Source organism: Camelina sativa, chromosome 5, assembly GCF_030686135.1.
Source record: "Camelina sativa cultivar CO46 ecotype springtype chromosome 5, ASM3068613v1".
Taxonomy (NCBI): Eukaryota; Viridiplantae; Streptophyta; class Magnoliopsida; order Brassicales; family Brassicaceae; genus Camelina; species Camelina sativa.
In genome coordinates this window covers 36,678,318-36,688,965 of record NC_141884.1, presented here as the reverse complement: position 1 = coordinate 36,688,965, position 10,648 = coordinate 36,678,318, and the positions used below count along the sequence as shown (strand labels likewise).

The 10,648-nt window shown below is 33.9% G+C and overlaps 2 protein-coding genes, 2 long non-coding RNA genes and 1 pseudogene across 5 annotated transcripts; 2 read left to right on the top strand and 3 right to left on the bottom strand.

The window, feature by feature from the left end:
- Nucleotides 1–751: 751 nt before the first annotated feature.
- On the bottom strand, nt 752–3,174 carry LOC104760729 (uncharacterized). Its single transcript, XR_015558560.1, has 5 exons — nt 2,627–3,174; nt 2,407–2,455; nt 2,191–2,270; nt 1,358–1,641; nt 752–1,071 (listed from the first exon to the last, which is right to left on the bottom strand). It is a non-coding gene; the product is annotated as an uncharacterized LOC104760729 (long non-coding RNA).
- Nucleotides 3,175–3,472: 298 nt separating this feature from the next.
- LOC109133046 (uncharacterized) lies at nt 3,473–3,711 on the top strand (annotated as a pseudogene).
- Nucleotides 3,712–4,217: 506 nt separating this feature from the next.
- LOC104787945 (uncharacterized) lies at nt 4,218–4,832 on the bottom strand. The gene has a single exon (XM_010513607.2). The coding sequence runs from the start codon at nt 4,769–4,771 to the stop codon at nt 4,340–4,342; it is 432 nt and encodes a 143-aa protein (XP_010511909.1). The 5' UTR covers nt 4,772–4,832; the 3' UTR covers nt 4,218–4,339.
- A 1,695-nt stretch (nt 4,833–6,527) lies between these two features.
- Nucleotides 6,528–7,978, bottom strand: LOC104787944 (protein SOB FIVE-LIKE 2-like). Its single transcript, XM_010513606.3, has one exon. The coding sequence runs from the start codon at nt 7,219–7,221 to the stop codon at nt 6,763–6,765; it is 459 nt and encodes a 152-aa protein (XP_010511908.2). The 5' UTR covers nt 7,222–7,978; the 3' UTR covers nt 6,528–6,762.
- An 18-nt stretch (nt 7,979–7,996) lies between these two features.
- LOC147944827 (uncharacterized) lies at nt 7,997–9,210 on the top strand. Of its 2 annotated transcripts, none has more exons than XR_015557777.1 (4): nt 7,997–8,205; nt 8,385–8,462; nt 8,641–8,697; nt 8,967–9,210. It is a non-coding gene; the product is annotated as an uncharacterized LOC147944827 (long non-coding RNA). The 2 variants fall into 2 exon arrangements; XR_015557776.1 differs by having other exon boundaries at nt 8,065–8,205; nt 8,385–8,466; nt 8,993–9,210.
- The last annotated feature ends 1,438 nt before the right edge of the window (nt 9,211–10,648 follow it).

Genomic DNA, 10,648 nt, shown 5'->3' with positions numbered 1-10,648 from the left:
GAAGAAACATGGTGCATCGACGAGTCGCTACCTCAACTAACCTCTCACGCTTTCTTAGAATAATTAATGATATAATCTTTCAATCTCTCTACTTTACTTTCAACTTTCAAGTGCTTCATGACTCATTAAGCTCACGATTACAACTTTCTTCATTTATTCATTTATATAAAACACACAATTAGAGTGCAGCTCATTGAATCCATCATGGCTAGTTTTGATTTAACATATTCTTGATCCCCTGCCCAAAAGGATTACGGGTTCGAATCTCACTACAAACAAATAGACTAACAAAAATTACTTCGGGCTACGAGGGTTACAAATCAATGGTCCATAATCTGAAAAAAAAAAAAATGGTTTTCACTACAACAAATATTTACATTGATAGCGGTAGAGAAACGCTATAATACGTATTTAATAGCTTTTTCACAAACGCTATGTTAGGCCACTGTTATTGTAGGTACCACACATACAATAGCGCTAGATATGTATGCTATTGTAGAGTCTTCTACCATAGCAGTAGCATAATGCTTTGTTATGGCGTTTATCTAATTTTTTAAAATAGTATTATAAGTCATTTTACACGCTATGCTAGAAGCTTCTACCATAGATATATCATAGCACTAATCAAAGGTTGTAATATATTTTACTATATCACAAAATTAGTGCTATTTTATTTATTATCATAGTATTTTTTTTTCAAAATTTATTTAATTAGATTTATATTTTTATATTTCATAAAATAATCAACATATAGTAAATAAACCTTAATATTACATTAACCAAAAAAGTCTTACAAAAGTCTTACATAACAAAGTGCCACAAAACTTAAACAAAATAAAACTAACATCACAAAGAATAGAAGCAAACTTGACAAGTACAGGATCTTGAGTGAGTTCAAGCTTGTTCCCAGCAAATTTCTGAGCAGCCTCTTTTCGAGCTTCTTCCTTGGTTCTAGTAACAACCCAATGGTAGTTGTACGCACCAACTTCCTTGAGCTGATCTTCCTCTAGAGTGGTATACCATGCTGGTACTTTGTGGCTCCACCAAAGCTGTCTTGAAATACACCAGTCACTGATCTTCCCTCACCATTTGTAAATTTGTCCTTGTTAATAGATGGTGTAGTGACATCTTAAACAGCTATCACAACTTATCCATACAATGGTGCAATAAGAATGATAATAGATGGGTTAAATGAAAGAAACCTTCACCATACTACAAAGCATTTCGAGATAAAGACTATATATGTCTAAGCTTCAGCTAATTCATACTAACAACCTGGGGGCTGATATAGTTGTAACATAAATAGACCAAAAGAGCAAAATGGAAAACGTGAAAGAATGAAGAAGAATGTGCTAACCCGTTACACTTGGAGCAGAGAGTATTTCTAGAAAGTGTGAGCTTCTTCATTGTTCCAAGGTACACATCCTCCAGAGAAACCTTCAGTAAATATAGCCTCGGCGAGTGAGTTAGCACTAAAAATCTTAAAACACATAACAGCTGATTCATTGATTTCTCTTTCTATAAATATGAACGAGACTGGTTTCCCCATGGTGGTTTTATTATGGCCCTGAACCATATTTATCTCTTCTTCTGTCTCCCCCACCACTACCATAGCCGCCCCCTCCTCCTCTACCACCGCCTCTGCGCAGTTCACAAAAGTTTTGCAAAGACAACAATATTATATCAGACACATACCATCTAATTAAAAACCAGCTTACTACTGAAAATGAAGTGACCAAACACAACAAGGGCGAGTCTTATAACGCATGAATAACCTACAGTTAAAGATGCAACTTATATGGGGAAATACTTGAAGCTTATAAGAAACATGAACATAAAATCCCTGTTCATAATCAAAAGCATCCACAGAGAAATGTTATAAGATATGTTTGACTCTTAGATATAATTAATATGGCGTGAACATAGACATAAGGGATTGTTTGATTATATAACGAACTAACAACCCTTTCTGCCAGACCCAGATGAGTGTACAAAGCAGATACCCATTAGGAAATAAGTTGCATACAGTCTTTAGAGACAAGGAACACAAACTTAGCATAGCAAAAGCTCTTATTCCCAACCAAATTAATAAAGCTAAGAACCTAAAACAACTACAGCACACAAATCTTTAAAATCAAAGAAATTAATAAATAGTACTAGATAGCCAAATTTTTAAATTAAGGTATGGACCTGGGAATGGTGAAGTCTTCTGATTAATGTTGCTTCGATAGCCATAAGAGTGAACAATTTTCTTGGCTTCACTTCAACTCCTGCAAATACATAAATCAGTGATTAACACCCAGCTGCATGAAAAATAAATAAACATCCAAATTTAAAGCTTCTAATTAAATTAACTTCAACATCAGGTTTATCCTCAAAGAAGAACAAAAAAAGTATTTGGAGTACCTCAACATTCATGAGATGTTCAAGAATTGCTGCTCTTACATATGTAACCCTACAAGGAGAAATTAAAAGGATGTCTTCGACTTTAGAGACTAGAGACAAACAAACCACAACTAAAATACAACGAAACTGATGTTTAACCACACTTTAGCAGATCTGATTTTTTTTTTCTCACTCACCAATTTAAGAAAACTTAAACAAGGACCAATTATGAACTGTTTACCTCCTTCTTGTTAGAGTCAAATCGATAAGTTGCAACAAAGACCAATTCTGAATGTTTACTTCTGAGATAATGGCCTTTAATGGTGTTGAGTTCCTTCTCCCTCTGTCTCTCAACTAATGTCTCAACCCTTGCCTTCTTCCTAGCCTTAGCCTCCTCCTCTCGCTCCTTCACGATGGTCATGCTCGCGGTCTCTCTCTCGCTCTCTTTCTTTCTCTCTTCCTGTCTCGATCCCTTTCTCAGTGTCGATCTCTATCTTGATCCTTGTCCCGATTGTGTTATCTCCATTGGCGTCTTCGGTCTTGAGCTAGGAGCAACCAATTTGATCGCGGTGAAGACTTCACGGTGGAATCTACGGGAGAGTCGAAGAGACGACCTAGGGTTAGATTTGGGGATTTTTTTTTTTTTTAAGTTTTGTGGTAAAGAGAGAAAGGTATGTTTTTCGTTCTTTGCCTAAAAAAAATTTGACACTTAAAAGTTTTGGATCTGAGATGCGCTTAAGTGATTTTTTTTTCTCAAAATATTGGCGGAATAAATGATTTTAGCTTCCCGGTTGATGATTTGTTTTGTTATGTTGTTTTAGTGCTATTGTATAGTGATTAAAAAAAATATTATCTTTCATAGCAGTTACGGAAAATGAGCTATCGTCTTGTGCTATCAATGTATATATTTCTTGTAGTGTTTAGATGGATTTTTTTGTTTGTTCGCAGCAGACGGAGTTTAATTATTGTTTTTTTCTTTTCTCTATTTTAAGAGAATAATAGTTCAAGATGTCGTAGATTTGCGTGGCCATGCGAGTTTCACAATATCAACGCATTCTGTTCCATGCACCCTCTCTCAATTGTTTCATAATTCAAAGCAATTCTAAAGCTAACTTAACTAAACTATCCCACAACTCAAAAATCGATGATGGGAATAATGAGCTTTCAAACGGCGATGGACCTGATCTTCGCCGGTTTCTCTCTTATAATCGGATTTGGATTCTTTGCTCTCATTGCCTCTGTCCTCTTCTCCGTCGCTTTCTTCCACCACGTCAAACTCGCCACTCCCATCCCATCTCTACCGCTTTAATTTCCCGCCGGAGATAAATTAGTACGAGACGTTCCTTAGTTTATCCCTTTTTACATGCATGGATCCGGTCACGTTAAATCCCGACCATGTCAATCAAATGACTTCGTCGATTTTCTATAAACTATAATTCTATATCTATACAGGTAATTAGGTTTTATATCCATATGTATTGTTTTAGATAACGTTAAATTTGGTTTTCAGCAAACTAGTTCACATTACAAGGAATGTGTAATGTGAAATAAATTGTAATCGCAAATTAAATAATAATAAATACAAATAAAGTTTTTTTTTGATAATTAAAATTGGTTGGAGTTGGGGAAAATAATAAATATTACTAGTCTATCTCCTTAACCACTCGGACATATCGACTGTTTTATAAACAAATAAAGTTACACATTACTAATGTAACACTAGTTAACACACTTATAAGCATGATATATTTTGTATACACTAAGTTTTCCTTGGTAATTGTCAAATTTTTATCATTATATTAAACTACGGAACCGTCGGAACGTCTACTCACTAGTTTAGTTGCCTTTTTTACATTATTACTATAACCGTGATAACAACTCAGTATGATGAGATACATAGGATGTTAATATATTGATACAAACTATAGAATATAGACTAAGCCTCATCAGCTAGCTAGTTAGACTGTGGTGCCATTGCAGCTTCTTTCACCTCCTTGAACTCATAGTTTCTGTTGACATTTTGTTTAAAGGACCCTGGGATGTTGAAACCAACAGTTGCTGGGAGTTTTTCGGCATTCTTGCTTACGAGAGATTCATACAGTCCCTTGTCTAAATGTAAATGGAGTGCATCACATGAGCCACCATAACATGTTAGCGGTTTGCAATACAAGGCCTGTCTATATCCGCCACCGTAATTGTCCCTGCCGAAGTGGACTCTGCTACCACCAGATCCTCCAATGCACAGACCGGGAAGACAGAACCCGCCCTGGTAACCAAAATGATTTCCACCAGACCATTTCTGGTCTATGTTAAGGGCTCCTCCAACTGATAAGCTTAGCAAAAGTGTTAGTGAGAAGGAAATACATATCCATTTGAGTTCTGTCATTTTGCTTCTTTTGGTGTTAATAGTTGAAGGCTGGGAAGGATCATAAATGTATATAGTTGTCAATATGGTGTCATGCTTTTTTCATTAATCAGTAATAGGAGCAGAAAAAAACTCGGCAATGTAATGTGAATTTGTTTTGGAAATAAGGGTCTCGTGGTAACGTTTTAGGGAGGAATTTAAGGATATTGTTAGTTTGGCATACTTATTAGTTGTTTTCAAGTTATTTTACTATCCTATTAAAAATAAAAAATCAATAGTGCTTGAGACAAGACAAACGTATATTTTCAGGTTTTATCTAGCTTAAGCTCTAGATTGCATTGAAACAAGAATTTAACTCCAGAGTGAGCAAGCATATCGATTCCATTGGTATATTTTAAAAGAGAACCCGTACGTATAGGCTGAATAATGAGGAGTCCATGATAGCGTTGTTAGGGAGTTGATGATTAAGGATACTAAAATGTTTTAAGTTAATTAAGTTTCCAATTCAAACAGTTTTAGATAAATATACGTAAACTGTTTTAGTTTTCACTCGTTCATAACTCTTTACTATACTGATGTGGCTTCCTCTCATAACTCCTCTCTTATAACTATGGAATTTTTAGTAAAATTAGTTGATTGTAACAGTTTCTCAAACATACAATGTTTTTTTGATAAACTAATGGTGGTTGCTTTGTGTTTCACAACAGTATCGCTTCTCTTGTTAATCTTTCCCTTGGATGTCATTTTCGATTTATCAATCGAACATGTGCAGACTAATTCTTTGACCGGAATGGTTGGTTCTTCACCTTTGCTTGTTTGGTCATCCTGGAGTTGAAACTTGGTAGACCAGGTCCAATGTGTTGTGCATTATACTAAGTCACATTCTCTCTCACATTTTGTGGGTCATAGAATTAGATTGGACGACCCTTATTTCATTATCATCTACCTGTTTATTGCGTATGCACGTGCATGGTTGATTTGAGATTACAATGTGGAAAGTGACTTGAGAATCACATCTACGTTGAGGACGGTCCTCTCTTAGCCAAGCTGCCAGCTAAAACTCTTTTGTTGTTTTCTGTTCCCAAATTCATTATTAACCTCAATAATCTTAAACTTAAATTTTCAGTCATTTTCCAACACTCTAAACTGTATTATTGATAGAAATGAGTCAAATGACCATCTTCGACTTTCTAAAAGACCGACGCTTCGTTTGCTTGTGGAATTTTTCTTTGATAGATACATTTCTTTCTATTTACTGTTGTGAAATAGGAAGAGAAGAATATCACAAACAGGTTGATTAAGATCTTTTTCTATTTACTGTTGTGATTCCTGTTGCGAAAAATAGTAATTTATGAAATTTTTGTGAAAGTGTTGATTATGACATATATTGAATGATTGAAATTTGTTCTTTCTTTAACAAAAAAAAAAAAAAAAAGGAATCATGTGAAGGCATTGAAAGCAGCAGGAGTCTTTGTTAACAGGAAAAGCTATGGTGTGTTCTAGCTACTACTTTGGGGCCACACCTATGGGAACAATCTGGTAACCTTAGAAACTCCTGTTTTGTCATCAGCCTCTTTGTTTTATCCCAAATTCAATCGTTTTTGGATCTGAGTTTTATACGAATTTATGAGTCAAAATTCGTAACACGTTTGCTTTTCAATGGCTACGGATTTATTATTGAATTTTGTTTTTCCTGGCATTACCTTTCTTGATTGCTCTTTTGTTGAAGAGGTAGATTAGAAAAACATGTTCCCGTTTTGTGTTAGAACGGAGTATATGTGTAAAAAGGTAGATATTATTAGCATAGCTCCAAACGGAAAACCACATAGACAAGTTACATGAACGGAGTTTGCATTAAGCAAAAACATAATCCTGTTTTAAAAGAAAAGAGTAGAAACAAACTACATGGTCTGAACTTTGTATCAACTGCTTAAGTTTTTTTTTTCCCTTGATGAGCAGAAGAGAACATTGGATAGCTTGCTTAAAGAAATTAAAAACCAGTATGATAGACTTTATTTGGTTTTGCTCACCTTGCTTCTACTTTTAACACGACTAGTTGCAGTGGTTCTTGTTCTAGCCTTGAGCTCAGATTCCTCACCTTGGTCGCTGAATCTGTCACGAACTCTGTTCTCTTTCTCATGATTGACTTGTTGTTGTTTGGCATTACTATTCTTTGTTGAAGCTGCATGATTCTTGTTGTTTCTTGGATGCTGAGTGCTAGGCCATGAGGATGCATCAGAAGTCATTGAGTCATCACTCTCATTGTTACTACTATCATCACCATCATCATCGTCGTCGTCATCACCACCATCATGGTCGACCTCTTTTACATGGAAATCATCTTCATCATCATCATAGACAACTTCCGAGTGATGGTTTCCGTGGAAGGTGTCTTCTATGTACATAGTCCATCCTGACTCACAGCTACTCTTCTCCTCAGCACCTCCATGGATTCTTCTTGGAGACTCCATGGCTAACACAAAAAAGGTTAACTTAGCTTTTACTTAACGTTTTACGTACCTAGCTCTTGTTCCCAGCCTATTAACCTCTGATATAGCCTCTCGGTTTGGTTTGGCTTTGTCTCTTCAGACCATCAATAAATAGCTTGTCCTCTTTTGTCTGATTTTATATTTTTCCTTTCTTGTGTTTGAGTATCAGGAAAAGCCGGAGCCTATGGAATCACACTCATATAATTGAATACCAGGAGTGAGTATCACCACATGGCAATCTTAGCACCATTGTTTTCGCTCAATTGAAGTACTACAAGACAAGCCATTTCAGATATATATGAAAGGAGAGAAAAAAAAAAGGTTGGTTAAATTAGCGCCTTGTTCAAAATAAATATAGTACACTTCTATAATAAATTTATAGCCCTATATATAAATTCTCTTTTAGCCCTCTTTCTTATATAGGGAATTGAGCATATTATAGTTCCCAAAACAAGGTTCGAACCACACACAACACAGACGGTTGAGAGAGACATAAAACATCAATACCCACCAAACCAAAGTTTTATCTGTTTGGAGCTCTTATAAGTGATGTGTAAGCAGCAATGCTTATTGGTTAACACTTGTTTTTTTGTTTCTTTTTATTGATAATAGCCATATGATAGGAGGGGATAGCTACAACATGCATTTACTAGTTTTTACTTCCCTCTCTCTCACTCTCTCTCTCTCTCTTTGTTTCACTGGGCTGTAATCAAATCTCACAACTATAAAAGACCAGCTTTTGAGGTGGAAATAAGATAAGACCCACTCAACAAACAAGAAGGAATATGTTGAAACCCATTTTCTTAATTAGGTTAGGAGCTGTTCCTCTTCCTCATTCCTTTAATACTCTTCTTCCCTCCCCAGTCCTGTCTTGGTCATAAAAAGTGTTGCAGCCTTTTGTTGTTCCTCTCTTCTCTCTCTCTCTCTCTCTCCCCCATAAAATAGTTGTTTTCTTTTGCATTGAAGGTAAACGCAACTGGATTTTGTTTTTCTAGTATTTATTTGGTGCATTTACTTCTATTCTTGAGGAAAATGACAAAGCAGCAGAGATTAAGTATCATCTGTGGTGAAAAAAGTAAAGAACTAAAAAGATTTGTATTGTTTCTACTATGACACCTTTGCATCCTTTTTTTTTTTTTTTACAGTAACTGGAATCTATCTTGGTTACAGCTAAGCAAAGTGTGGGAGAAATGAATCCATATGTAACATTAAAAACGGTGGTGGTGTGTAAGACTTTGACCCCTCTTTGTGCATTTAAGTAAATCAGTTTTGGCCTTTATGAAAATTTGATCCTCATAGTACAAATAATAATACTCGCTGTGGGTCTCACGAGTGGAGATATATTAGGATTTATTAGAATTGTACACATCGTTAATGCCTCCAAAGCTTGTTTTCTTTTAGGGACTCACCTTGGATTTTCTCATGTGGGTCTGTACTATTATCATTCATCCTACACGTGTGAGTACTGTTTTCTCTCTATAATATCTTTTGTTTGATTAGTAAACACACACACACACCTTTAGGTATTTGTATATTATCTTACACTTAGGTGGGTGAGTAGTAGTTGAGACTTGAGAACAAACAAAAAAAAAGAGAGAGAGAACTTGTATTGGCTTTTCTTTCACTTTCATATGTATATATTGATAGGTTCTAGAATATTACTTATGTTGTTACAAAATTATGAAGTCAATGAAGTTATGAGAGAACTCATATATATGCTTAATTAGTGATGATTAGGTGGTTTTGTTGAAAGGTTGAGAAGACGAAGTGGGTATGTCCCTTAGCACCAAACTTTTAGCTTTACTTTGAATGCCTGCTTTTGTCAGGTATACTTCCCCATGTATTCATTTGTCTCTTACTTCATAAGTCTCCCATGTGATGTGAAATCATATATATTGTATCTATTTATATGTATATACTTTGGAAACTTCTCTCATTTAAATTAGACACACCACTATACTTCTTCGAGCCTTTTTTCATGATTTGGTTTCCATCTTAGATAAGATGACAAAATATCCCTGCTGTAACATCATACCTTTCGATTAGATTTCTCGACCCAACTTTTTTTTTTCTTTTTCCTTGGTATCATGGTTTTCCAAAAGTTCAATAATTGAATATAGATTTTTTGGTTTCAGAATTCTCTGCTGTTACTGTTTTTTTGTTTTTTTTTTTTTTTTATCAACATTTTCTTATAGAGTGTGTTCCTAACCTTCTAACATAGCAAGCATAACTCAATTAGTATGAAAATGTATATAAGTTAAGACTGTAGATTTTTAAAATTTAACCGTTTATAGAATTATCCCCTTTTAATAAAAGGGAAGTACACAACTTAGTTTTTGTAGACTTTATAAAAAATATAAATGGTTACAAATGCATAAAAATAAAAATAGGTTATATATAGGATATATATTAACCCTATATTCTTCATAAGATAACTCTTTCATATATAGATAATAAATGATAAATGATAAATGATATTCATAAATCATGGAGCAAGATTTAGTTATAATATATATGAAGATCCTTCTTTCGTATGTTTGTATCAAATCGTAGACTTTATAAAAAAAAATAGAAATTGTTACAAATGCATAAAATAAAAATAGGTTATATATAGGATATACATTGACCCTATACTCTTCATAAGATAACTCTTCATATATAGATAATAAATGATATCCATAAATGATAACCAGGGTCCAAATGATATCCAAATTTTTTACTGAGTAACGGGTCAAAATTTGAATATATAAATTCATTTCATATATTTCTTTTGTTGAATTGTATAGTTTTATATACTATAATAAACTTTTTAAATAATTTAATTTGGACATGTGCGGGCTGTTTTTAAACTTTTTAAATTAACAAACATAAATTACATATTTGGTCCTAAAATTAATATGCGCTATACTATAGATTAAGTCATAGAATTAACTATCAAAATACAATATATAATTTTAAACACTAGACAAATCAAATAAAATTAACAAACAAAAATATATAATGTTGTTTAGGGTTTGTTGATCCCTTTCAATTAAATAAAATTTACCAAATAAACAAAAGAATGAATTTCAACCCGTGCTCTAGCACGGGTCATATTCTAGTATATACATAAATGTCAAGTTCAACTGAAGTTTAAATGAATTTAATGTGCTTGATCAACCATTAAATTTGCTTAAGTTTGTGTTCCTGGTGCTTCCAAAATTTTGAGTTTCTTAATAGAAGTTATATATCTTGAATTATAAAGAACATTGACATCGAATATATGGTATTTTCAATATAATTTATAACTTAAGGTTTTACATCTAACTTGCTGGTAAATGGATTTTGTTTTTCAAAAATGTTTTTGACTTCTTCATAAAATTATCTATATATCATGATTTTTTCATGCCTTATATGGTAATGGCGCTAC

Coding starts and splice junctions, on each gene's coding strand:
- LOC104787944 (XM_010513606.3), bottom strand. CDS start 7,221: ATGGAGTCTCCAAGAAGAATCCATGGAGGTGCTGAGGAGAAGAGTAGC.
- LOC104787945 (XM_010513607.2), bottom strand. CDS start 4,771: ATGACAGAACTCAAATGGATATGTATTTCCTTCTCACTAACACTTTTG.